The 12,832-nt window shown below is 45.0% G+C and overlaps 1 protein-coding gene across 1 annotated transcript in view; it reads right to left on the reverse strand.

The window, feature by feature from the left end:
* Positions 1-630: 630 nt before the first annotated feature.
* The window catches only part of LONRF2 (LON peptidase N-terminal domain and ring finger 2), a 32,102-nt gene continuing 19,900 nt past the window's right edge, over positions 631-12,832 (reverse strand). The window contains 6 exon segments of the mRNA XM_061431320.1: positions 631-5,282; positions 9,820-9,926; positions 9,929-9,962; positions 11,925-11,956; positions 11,959-12,086; positions 12,628-12,786. Of these exon segments, the coding sequence (XP_061287304.1) occupies positions 5,088-5,282; positions 9,820-9,926; positions 9,929-9,962; positions 11,925-11,956; positions 11,959-12,086; positions 12,628-12,786 (655 nt within the window). The 3' untranslated portion in view covers positions 631-5,087.

The raw sequence follows: 12,832 nt of genomic DNA on the forward strand, positions 1-12,832 counted from the left end.
CCCTGCCCTGCCTGGCCTTGCCTGCAGAAACACCAGTACAATGAAGGCCCTGCCCCATGCTTTCCCTTCACTCCTGTGTCTGCCTCCTTGACTCTGCTGCTTCCCCAGGCCAGAGTGTCTCTCATTTCCAGCAAAACTGTGAGTAACAATGAAGTTTTCTTTCAATGGCACTGACCCTCTCTGTGTTGTCACTCAGTCACTGTTACAAATTAAGACCCAGGCACAAATCAGAGCTACTGCTCCCAACATGGCCAAGTACAATGGCAGCACTTTCATTTCATTATTTTATTCTGCTGAAATATCCTAATATTCTAATAGGCAATTTCTGTTGTTCAGTTGCTTAGTTGTGTCTGACTGCTTGCGACCCCATGGGCTGCAGCATGCCAGACTTCCCTGTCTTTTACCATCTCCTGGAGCTTGTTCAAACCCACGTCCATTGAGTCAGTGGTGCCATCCAACCATCTCGTCCTCTGTCTCCCCCTTTTCTTCCTGCCCTCAACCTTTCCCAACATCAGGCTCTTTTCTAATGAGTTGGCTCTTGGCATCTGGTGGCCAAAGTACTGTCTTTTTGATACATACTTAAGATTCACTACTAAAAGCTACTTTATAGGATTCAGCAAATTTTGGTACTTGTTTTTTTTTTTTTTTTTTTTTTCAGCATTAAGTTGAGCAGTAAAAGTCCAGGTAAGGAACTGTAACGGTAAAAAGACCTTCTTCGAGGACACAGAAGTCAATGGCTTAGAATTAGGCATTTAGGCCTAGTGGAGAGGAGGTGATATCTGGCAACATTCAGGGTTCAATCTCACCTGTGTGGCTGGTACAGATGTCCCTACCATTCAAATCTGGCTCAGATGATAAAGAATCCACCTGCCAACGCAGGAGACATGGGTTCAATCCCTACGTCGGGAAGAGCCCCTGTAGAAGAGAATGGCAACCCACTCCAGTATCCTTGCCTGGAGAATTCCATGGACAGAGAAGCCTGGCAGGCTACCATCCATGGGGTCGCAAAGAGTTGGACACGACTGAGCGACTCACACTTTCCTTGGGAATTAGGTGCTGATGAACCACAGAATCAGAACAGGGCCTTTCAGGACGGATGGTGTGCTAAGCACTGAGAGCTTCTTCCTGCAAGCTGCCACTGCTACCCACGTTAAAATGGGAGAAGGGAAACCTCCCTAGCTGACTCCAGGCACAGCTGCGTAAAATGAAACCTGCGCTTCACACAGAAAGAAACCACCCTCATTGATTTTCCTCCTAATGAACCATGTTCATTCTTCTCCATATTTTTTAGATTTCTTTATTATTTCAAAGACAGCATCTAAATTTTAAACAGTAATTTAAGTGGTGGGAGAAAATATAAAGACAGACAAGAAGGAGAAGAAACAAATGAATATTTTTTAAAAAGCAGGTCATAGATCCGAATGCCTTTATGTAATACAGCTAGGTCAGGCAATGGAGTATTTTCATTGTATCAATGGCCAACTTTCAAATAATTTTATGACAAAATGGTAATATCATGGTTCACAGCAATTTTACCATCTATAAATTTGTTCTTTGATGACTGAAAAGCCTTGTCCTAAGACTTGACATATGTTAAGAGTTGAGTTACAACTTACTAAATGTTTTCTTGGCATTTTCTTGGTTTGGGTGAGAGAAGCAGTTTAAACAAAGACATCTAATGGGATCACCCTTCAAAATTTGGCATGTGAATTGGTTAGAACCTATGGTGGTTGCATGGATAAACCTTGAAACTTTAAATTTTTTTTTAATTTGGAACTTTAAAAAAATATTCTTTCAGTTCAGATGACAGGGATACACAGGGAACAAGATAACCCACCCCCCACCCCAGCAAAATCGCCTGGACTTTCAGAATACTGTCAGGGTATCAGCTGCATTTCAAAGACACAGGCAGGGATGGAATTATGAATCAAGTCACTCAGAAGAGTGACTGGAAAAATATCTAACAGAGTGTACTGTGCTTCCAGTGTTAAATTTAAGGAAGAAAAATTAACCCCCAAACTTTTATCACTCTAAGCAGATTCTGTTTTTATTCTGATGTAACTAGAGCATTAGGACCAGAAAGTTTTCAGTGAAGTTAAACTGGAATGCTCTGACTTTGAACAAGGAATTACATTATTTTCTGAGATATCCTTAGACATAACATCTCTATCATAGTAAAAAAAAAAAAAAAAGAGGAAGGAGGAACAGGGAGGCATATGAACCGCTGTTTTAACTAGACTTGTAGCAAACCAGAGTTGGGATTCCTTGAAGTTTGTAAGAGGAAGCTTTCTTCCTAATACAACTTGGGATATTGTTTCTTTCATTCGACTTCATGATAAATAATGTACTCCAAGTGCTCAGGAAGCACCCACCTCCTTCTGTTTTGAATGATGTGGAGGTGTGAGGCTACACAGAGCATGAAGTGACTGCAGTCCATTCCCTTTGGTGTCAAAAAACAAAAACAAACAAACAAAAAAAGCTTTTGACTTAGAAAATGAACTTACGTTTGCCAGGAGAATGGATAATTACGGAGTTAGGGATGGACATGGACACACTGCTCTATTTAAAATGGATAACCAACAAAGACCTACTGTGGGGAATTCTGCTCAATGTTATGTACCAGCCTGGATGGAGCAGGGTTTGGGGGAGAACGGATACATGTATATGTCTGGCTGAGCCCCTTCAATTTTCACCTGAAACTATCACAACATTGTTAATCTGCTCTATCCCAATACAAAATTAAAAGTTCAAAGTTAAAAATAAAGAAAAAATTTCCGCTGCTCTGGGCTGCATCATCACTGCTGACCAGGCTTTTATACGAGAACACTCAGAACAACAATACGGCTCAGAAAGGGGCAGACCGAATGAGGAAGACGTTAACAATGATTCTGGTTAAAGAACTGTGCGAGTTACAACATTTCAAGAGTGAGGCTGAGAAAGCAATAGTATCCAACTGGTACGAGAAAACTCTATACTCTGAGCACAGAAACTTAACTTCAGGACATTTCCTGGAGAAAGGATCACACTGTGGTTATCTGGACACCCCCACACAGAACAGCAATGATAAGGCTTTAAGGTAGAAAAGGATTTTCAAGAAGAGAAAGACCACAGTCAAGGTACACTCACAGTCAAGAACTGCTTCTAACAGAGGTTTCTGGTATACCGCAGTTCTGCTTTCTTTCAGGTGATCAGCTTAGGCTGTAATGCCTGAAAATGGTGACCACTACCGTCAGTGCAGGGGCTGCCCAGGGGGTGCTAGTGGTCAAGAATTCACGTGCCAGTGCAGGAGATGCCTGGGGCAGCAAGATCCCCTGGGGAAGGAAATGGCAACCCACTCCAGTATTCTTGCCTAGAAAATTCCCTGGACAGAGGAGCCTGGCGGGCTACATACAGTCCATGGCATTGCAAAGAGTCAGACATGACTGAGAGATTGGGCACACACATTGTCAACGCATGAATCAATAACAGATTTTAGAAATCACTTGGCCAAATTGCCTTTAAACCATGTTTAAGATGAGATTTGAGATACACAGTATGTAAGGCACTGGAAACAGGGATTAGAAAATACCTTCAAATTTTCTCTTTGTGATTAAGTTAAGTATTTGCTCACTCCATAATGAAACTGAGTTTTAGCCACTGAAACCTCCTACAACTAAAAACAAATATGACTACGAAGTCTTTCTAATAAAAATGCTTGATGGACTGATGAACCAATCACCACTGGTCATCATTAACTGCATTTTTTAAAACTCAAAAATCACATATCTTGAATGAATAATAAAGCAAAACTCAAAGCTGTGATAACTCTCTAGTGTGGTTTTCATCATCTCTTCATTAAAAACATCCACCTCACAGACCAAGAAGCCACCTAAACATACCAGCTGTCGGGCCAGTGACAATGAGTCAGCACATCGTGTTCAAACGGTTATTCCAACTAACATCATCAATATGCACCAGGGGGTTGGAAGTTATACACGGTATTTGAATAGATAACAACTAGTCTGATCATAGTAAAACTTAAAAAAAAAAAATTTTTAGGCTGGGTTTGGAAAAAAAAAAACTTGCTAAATATTTACACCCCATACCCACCTCCCTCTCTTTGTATATTGTCCTGGTGTGCTTTTTTGGGATAAACAGATACGGAATTCATGGCAGCTTTTTAACGTCTTTCAGTGGATGGACAGTGAGCTCAAATTTACTGATGGGTCTAACATCTAACGCCAATCTGAGTAGAAACACAACATTTTCTAAATGCTTCACACCCACTGGATTAATAAGACATTGTGTTTCCAAGGGGTTCTCTGCACTAATTTGGTTGTATTCTTAACATCCCAATATGGGTGGAATTCTAGCTCCCTTTATTCATCCTGTGTTGTGTGGGTGTGCATGGGGGTGTGTATGCACGCACAAATACATATCCTCAAATCAACTACGCTGTTTTCAGGTTTTTCTACATCCAAGGTACACCTTCTTATATTCTGATATTCATTTAGTTAAAATGTGCAATTTACCACGTTGGAACTACTGCAGGACACAAAAACACAGCTCTATTTGGTTCTATACTACTTCCTGGATAAGGACTAAATTCACCCCCCACAATGGACAACGGTTTGATTCTTCCATTTCACACAAAGCCTAATAAGCATGTTTTCAGCTAGTCCGGACTCTGAGAAATATGCTTCCAGATAACAAGACAGTTTCCTTCTTACTACCCACCCACGCAAGCAAGCTGTTCCCGTCTGGAGGAGCAAGACACTTCACTGGGAAGGCAATCTTCTTTCTGGCAAAACCTAAACCACTCATCAATCATCTTTAGTGTACTGAGCACTGGAAGCATCTGTTCCAGAGAGATTTTTTTAGGTTGTTTTCCAACCATGGGATCCATTCAGATTTCAGGCTGACCTTGTACGGAGTCAGATTCCATCTAGAACAGACTTAACTTCTGAGTAGGAGACAACGTCTGCCAAGTGTTCCATTCTGGAACCCTATCAACAAGCATTTTACAAAGCATGATGGATGGATGTTAACTTGTCCGTCCCTGGCACGCCTCATAAAAACTCAAGGCCTTCCAGAAGCCTCGACAGAAATCAACTATTTCTCTCCTTGCTATTAATGAGCTCTTGCCGACTATTCATCTTACGCGTGATGATGACTAATATTCGCCCAATGGCAAGCAGGCGCTCTTTGAGTGAGATCATGCCCAGTGTGGCCAGTTGAGCCTTCTGTGCCAATGGCAACACCGCCAGCATCCACCAGGACCACGCAGGACCACTAGGGTTACTCTGCAAAAGAAAGGAAGACAGAATCAGCAGCTCAAGTAGAAGCCTATTCTCAATGTGGTCTTCTGTCTCATCAACACGACCAAGAATTAAATGCTGCCTTCTCTAAGGTCCACTGCAATGGCACCCCACTCCAGTACTCTTGCCTGGAAAATCCCATGGACGGAGGAGCCTGGTAGGCTGTAGTCCATGGGGTCGCTGAGGGTCGGACACGACTGAGCGACTTCACTTTCGCTTTTCACTTTCATGCATTGGAGAAGGAAATGGCAACCCACTCCAGTGTTCTTGCCTGGAGAATCCCAGGGACGGGGGAGCCTGGTGGGCTGCCGTCTCTGGGGTCACACAGAGTCGGACACGACTGAAGCGACTTAGCAGCAGCAGCAGCAGCACCATTCATTCAGCCCTAAAACACAAAGCTTACTTTTTAAAAAGCTTTTTATAATTTATTTCAGTCCGTGCTGGGTCTTTGCTGGTGCGTGGGCTTTCCTCTAACTGCAGAGATTGGGGGCTACTCTCCAGTTGCAGTGCACAGGTCTCTCATTGCTGTGGCTTTTCTTGTTGCAGAGCAGGGGCTCTAGTGTGCACAGGCTTCAGCACTCGCAGTTTCCAGGCTTTACAGCACAGGCTCAGTACTTGTGGCGCACAGGCTTAGCTGCTCTGTGGCATGTGGGGTCTTCCCGGATTGGGGATCAAACCTGTGTCTCCTGCACCGGCAGGCAGAGTCTCTACCACAGAGCTACCAGGGAAGCCAAGACAAAGCTTACTTGTATGTTACACACTTAAATGGGGGAAATTCACATAAGGAAGAACCTGCCAAGAGACGCATCTTCCACGGAAAACTCTTCATGAATTAGTTGTTCTTAGTCTCTTAAAGCTCTAGTTCATGATTCTCCTGGTGGTTCAGTGACTAAGACTCCAAGCTCCCAATACAGGGGGCCTGGGTTCAATCCCTGGTCAGGGAACTGGATCCACATGCCACAACTAATAAGACCAAACACAGCCAAATTAATAATAATAAAGCTCTAGTTCAAAGTCTATGACCCATTAGAAGAAGCGATCGTAATTTTTATCTCTACTTTCCAATGTTCTGTTATTGTTTTCTAAACATGCTCTACAAAGCAAAATGTTTATAAAGAAACAGTATAGGTACAAATTTGACTGTTACAATTCTTATAATAAAGTCAATGAGACAAATATACATATATATGAAATAGCTATATATATGAGTTACTGTTAAATACATACATGTGCGTGGCATTGTGGTTTAGTTGCTAAGTCGTGTCTGACTCTTGTGACCTCATGGACTGTAACCCACCAGACTCCTCTGTTCATGGACTTTTCCAGATAAGAATACTAGAATGGTTAGCCATTTCCTTCTCAGGGGATCTTCCTGATCCAGGGATCAACCCCAGGTCTCCTGCATTGTAGGTGTATTCTTTTACCAACTGAGCCACCTGGGAACCCCATTTAATGAATTACTATTAAATATATATATGAATTATTATGCCACCTGATAGCCTTTGTTTCATAAGCAAACAGGCACTACTGGATTGAGCTCTGAGCAAAAGGTAACCACAGAGTTGTTTTCAATATTCCTGGAACTGAAACCAAGATACCCAGGTCTCCCTCCTTCTCCTCCATCCCCATTCCAGAAGCAAGCAGAATCCAAACTGGGAACCAGGGAGGGTGGCTCCGGGCTCACCTTAGCTCAGGGTGAGAGATGAAGAATGGCACCAAGGTCAAAGGGCATGGCGCCACCCACGTCACCGTGCAGAAGGCACCCACCTCCCCTCCAAGGGAAGACGGCAGAAGTGTCGGACAAAACGACCTTCTCTATGGTTCATACCCTCTTTTCCTCCTCACTTTACTGAGTAGGGAGACACCGAGTAGCAGGCTTAATGGGAAAGCCTCAGCATAAAGGGGCTTCCCTGGTCGCTCGGACGGTAAAGAATCCGCCTGCAGTGGAAGAGACCCAGGTTCGATCCCTGGGTTGGGAAGATTCCCCTAGAGAAGGGAATGGTTACCCACTCCAGTATTCCTGCCTAGAGAATCCCATGGACAGAGGAGCCTGGCGGGCTACAGTCCATGGGGATGCAAGGAGCTGGACACAACTGAGTAACTAACACTTTTACTTTCAGCATAAAAATACCTCCCACATAGGACCTAAAATCCTCTGCAGTGGGAAGACAGGCGGTCTCCCAAAGGTGTTCACCTTTAGGTTCCCAAAGCCCATGACTATGCAGCTTACACGGCGGCAGGGACCCTGCAGATGCGAGCGAGACAGGGACCTGGAAAGGTGCAGAGATGATGCTGGATTGTTCCTGGCAGGTTCAACCTCATCACAAAGGTCCTTCCAGCAAAGAGCTGCTCTGGGCTGTGGTCAGAGGTGGGTGTGAATTATGGAATAAGGGTCAGAGGTCAACACTGCTAGCCTGGAAGATGGAGGAAGGGGCCAGAGCCAAGGAACACCAGTAGCCTTTCAAGCCCAGAGAAGGGGAGGAAATGGATTCCCCTTTAGAGCCTCCAGCAAGGAATCAAGTCTTGCCAACACTGTGATCACAGCCTGGTGAGACCTGAGAGGGATTTCTAATCCCCAAACTGTACAATAATAAATTTCTGCTGTTTTTAAGCCATGACAATCATGCAATGTGTTACAATTAGAGAAAAATTTGGGTTAATAGCAAAAACACCTAGAAAAAAGGATAATTCATACTGTCATCAAGCTAGCCTAATCACCTTGCTTTCTGAATCTGAGCTACAAAATAGAGGAGGAGCAGAGATTATAATAGAGCGGAGGGTGAGGAATGCCTGAGGGTGACTTTTGACCCAAAGCATTTTCCTGGGTTTGGAAAGACAGAACTCACATGAGAGTAAAAGACACAAGCCACCAAGAGACACAAAAAGAAAGGAAAATTGATGAAAACAATATAAAAGACACTTCACCTGACCCTAAACCTGCCAAGACCTGGCCCTGTCCCCTCCCGTCTCTAGGACACTTGAGTGGGCACAGCAGGAGGAAATATACACTCTCAGTCACAAGCCCGCACCATCCCCTCCTGGGTGCTGCTGCTAAGTCACTTCAGTCATGTCCAACTCTGTGCAACCCCATAAACAGCAGCCCACCAGGCTCCGCCGTCCCTGGGATTCTCCAGGCAGGAACACTGGAGTGGGTTGCCATTTCCTTCTCCAATGCATGAAAGTGAACAGTGAAAGTGAAGTCGCTCAGTGGTGTCCGACCCTCAGCAACCCCATGGACAGCAGCCTACCAGGCTCTTCCATCCATGGGACTTTCCAGGCAAGAGTACTGGAGTAGGTTGCCATTGCCTTCTCCGCCCCTCCTGGCTCCGTGGTCCAAACATGGGGGAGACGAGCCATTTGCACTTAGCAATGCTTCACAGACCTGAAACCTGTTCATCACTGAAATACAACGGAATATTACTCATCCGTAAGAGGAACAAAACTGGGTCCTTTGGAGTGATGTGGATGAACCTAGAGTCTGTCATACAGAGTGAAGTAAGTCAGAAAGAGAAAAACAAATACTGTATATTAACACATGTACATGGAGTCTAGAAAGATGATACTGATGGACCTATTCGTAGGGCAGAAATAGAGGAGCAGACGTAGGGAACAGAATTGTGGACACAGAGGGGGGAGGAGAGGGAGGGACGAATGAGACAGTAGCATTGAAATATACCCACTACTATGTGTAAAAACAGGTAGCTGGTGGGAATGTGCTATATAACACAGGCGCTCAGCTCAGTGATCTGGGATGACCTAGAGGGGTGGGATGCTGGGGGAGAGGAAGGAGGCTGAAGAGGGAGGAGATGTATGTACACATGCGGCTGATTCACTCTGTTGTACAGCAGAAATTAACACAACATTATAAAGCAACTATACTCCAATAAAAACAAAACCCTATGGTAAACCAAAATGGAAAAGAACACTAATAAAAGAATGCATACACAGGTATAACTGAATTCCTTTGCTGTATAACAAATTAACAACACTATAAATCAACTATACTTCAATAAAAATAAATAATAAAAGAAAAAAAAAAGAGCATCACTGAAGCACTCCTGGGAGCAGAGAGAAAGCCCATGAAGATGGGACAGAGGACTAGGAAAGCTTCTAAATTAATGACAGAGAATTTTCTCATTTATTCAATGCCTGTTCATTAGAGGTAAGGCAGGATTAGGTACAAAAAACGGGGTCTATCCTGCTGATGGGACGACAATTACCAAATCTTCTGATGTTGGTGAGAGAAGTACAAAAGAGACAGCCAATCAGAATAAACTGATTTCTGACAGAAAACAAATTACCTTCACGTAGTATTTATCAGAAAGCATTTATCATTTTTGCTCCACAAGGCACATGCTACTCTACCAGGTGTCTCTCTGGGCTGTTGATAAATGAGATGGTTCATAAACGGCCATAACAGAGTAGGCAGCAGAGCAGGTACTGCCAAGCTTCGCTGGAGTGTGATGTGTCTCGACACATGACGGCAGGAATATCAGCACTATGAAATATCGGCACAGCATACCTGAGGCTCAGGTTCTCTGTCTGGCATCGATCCAAAATGGCTTAAAATCTGCTCTTTTGTGGGATCCTAAAGTGACACAAACCAGGACACAGACTGCTGATAAACTACAGCACACAGAGTTCCTCGCACTCTGGGCCTTTCACCTGGTCAAGGAAGAGAGACAGCCTTTTCAGCGATTCATTATCACACTTGTGTGTCCATTACACAGTGAGCAAGGCCACGTCTGCTGAGCAGATCCCTGGCATTTAGCACTTCAGTAGTTCATTAGCATTTCAATAAACGGACAGGTGGCGCTACTGGTAAAGAATCTGCCTGCCAACGCAGGAGATGTGGGTTCCATCCCGGGGTCAGCAAGATCCCCTGGAGAGGGAAATGGCAACCCACTCCACTACTCTTGCCTGGGAAATCCCATGGACAGAGGGGCCTGGCGGGCTGCAGTCCACAGGGTGCAAAGATCGGACAGGACGGAGCGCGCACACACGGGTACACAAGCTCAACGCAGAAATCTGCACTGTTACACAGTGGTGCCCAATCTATCCCATGTCCATCGGTAACACCCAGATGGTTCTCTTACTATCTTAATATAAAAACGCATCTGATATTATTAGGAATCATTTTTAACAGCTACATGCAATCCTACATTTAAAATATACCATAATTTATTCAACAATTCACATAAGATGTATTCTATTAATAAGATAACACAAATAATATTAAGTAATTATGCAAAGTGTTTTTTTCCATATGTGCGTGAGAAGGGGCTGTCATTGCCTCAGGATAGATTCCCAGAAGCAGAATTACAAGTCAAAGAGTTGTTGTTTAGTTGCTTAGTCGTGTCCGACTCTTTGTGACCCATGGATTATAGCCCACCAGGCTCCTCAGTCTATGGGATTTTCCAGGCAAGAATGCTGGAGTGGGTTGCCATTTCCTTCTCCAGGGGATCTTCCCAATCCAGAAATGGAACCCTTGTCTTCTGCACTGGTAGGCGGATTCTTTACCCCTGAGCCACCAGGGAAGTTCAAGTCAAAGAGTTTTAGCAGTTTAAAACCTGTACTCCACGCCACCAAACTGTACTTCAAAAGACATGCTGTACAGCAACAGTGCACTCACGGCCTGAGCCTGATGCCAGGGAGATCCTACGGCTTCAGGAGGACACACCCTGCTGCCTGGGCCCCCTCACTGCCCAGCAAGGCTCCATCCTACGTAGGAACACTGAGCAGAAACAGCTCCAGGGGGCCCAGGTTTGTTCTGGCTTCATCCCTGCCTCTCATGTGGGAATGCTAGCCAGTTGCTCAGTCGCCTTAGGGTAGAACTTCCTCGTCTGTCAAATGGGAGTAAACCACTAAGGTCCTTTCTGACTGCAAGACTATAGCATTTATGAAAAGTGGGGTAGACTCTGGAATTAGATTATAACACACAACCATTCTTAATTTGATTAAAAAGCAAAGATATCATTTTGCCAACGAAGATCCGTATTGTCAAAGTTGTGGTTTTTCCAGTAGTCATGTACAGACGTGAGGTGGATCATAAAGAAGGCTGAGCGCCAAAGAATTGATGCTTTCGAACTGTGGAGTTGGAGAAGACTCTTGAAAGTCCCCTGGACAGCAAGATCCAACAAGTCAACCCTAAAGGAAATCAACCCTGAATACTGTTTGGAAGGACTAATGCTAAAGCTTAAGTTCCAATACTTTGGCCACCTGATGTGAAGAGCCAACTCATCGAAAAAGACCCTGATGCTGGGAAAGACTGAAGGCAGGAGGAGAAGGGGATGACAGACGATGAGACGGTTGGATGGCATCACTGATTCAATGCACATGAACTTGGACGAATTTCAGGAGATGGTGAGGGACACAGAAGACTGGCGTGCTGCAGTCCAAGGGGTTGCAAAGAGTCGGACATGACTTAGCGACTAAATAACAATAGAAGAGGAACCCTGAGAGCCACCACACTCAGTCATCATCTTCCAACCAGTTCCCTGTGCCCCAGACCTTGCCGTTTACCTGGTTGCATTCTGCCCTCTGGCCCGTGAGGCGCGCTGCCCAAAGGTGAGCAGAAAGAGCGGCTGGAGAGGGGACGGAGCTGGCACTGCAGGGGTGACTACTCACCCTTTTATCTTCCAAGTATTCAATGTCTGCCTGTTGTAGCCGTCTCTGTGATGGTGGCTCAAAACCCGGAAGCGGCTGATCCCTACAGCATCAATGATGGAGCCGCCATAGGAGAATGTCCTGATGTCCTTGATTGCCAGCGTGCAGTCGTACTCCGGGATCCTGGCGGGACAAGTGAGAGAGACAGCTGAGAATCGGCAGCTGTGATGTTCAAGGGGAAGGACTGGGAGCCAAGACTAGAATGAAAGGTGGAGTCACAACACAGATGTCCCCAGGCTTATACTTCGATGTGTAACAGGAGCCACTAGAGATTACCAACATCATCTTAAATTGTTCTCCAAGAAAAATGATGCATTTAATTATAAGCCCCCTCCTCTTTTTAATCTTTTGGCTGCACCACACAGCATGTTCACAATTAACAGTGTTAGTCGCTCAGTCCTGTCCAACTCTTTGTGACCCCATGGACTGGACCGCCAGGCTCCTCTGTCCATGGGATTTTCCAGGCAAGAGTACTGGAGTGAGCAGCTGTTCCCCTGTCAAGTGGAATCTTGCCAACCAGGGATCAAAACCAGATCTCCATGTTGCAGGCAGATTATTTACGATTTGAGCCACCAGGGAAGCCCTGCCACTCAGCATGTGGGATCTTGTTTCCCCAACCAGGAATCAAACCCATATCCCCTGCATTGGAAGCGTGAACTCTTACCCTGCGTGCTCAGCAGATAAACACATGCCACTCCGTCTGGTGCCCATTTCCAGGCATCTTCGTATCATAAGCCAATAGCAGGGCTCAAAGACGTGGAGTTGGCAGGGCACGGTGGGGAAGGCCATGGCGCACACAAAGATGGGCACATCTCTGGTCAGACTGCAGGGTAAGAGGAATGTTAATTAGATGTGGGAGCTGTCAGATA

This window comes from Bos javanicus, chromosome 11 (genome assembly GCF_032452875.1).
Source record: "Bos javanicus breed banteng chromosome 11, ARS-OSU_banteng_1.0, whole genome shotgun sequence".
Lineage (NCBI taxonomy): Eukaryota > Metazoa > Chordata > Mammalia > Artiodactyla > Bovidae > Bos > Bos javanicus.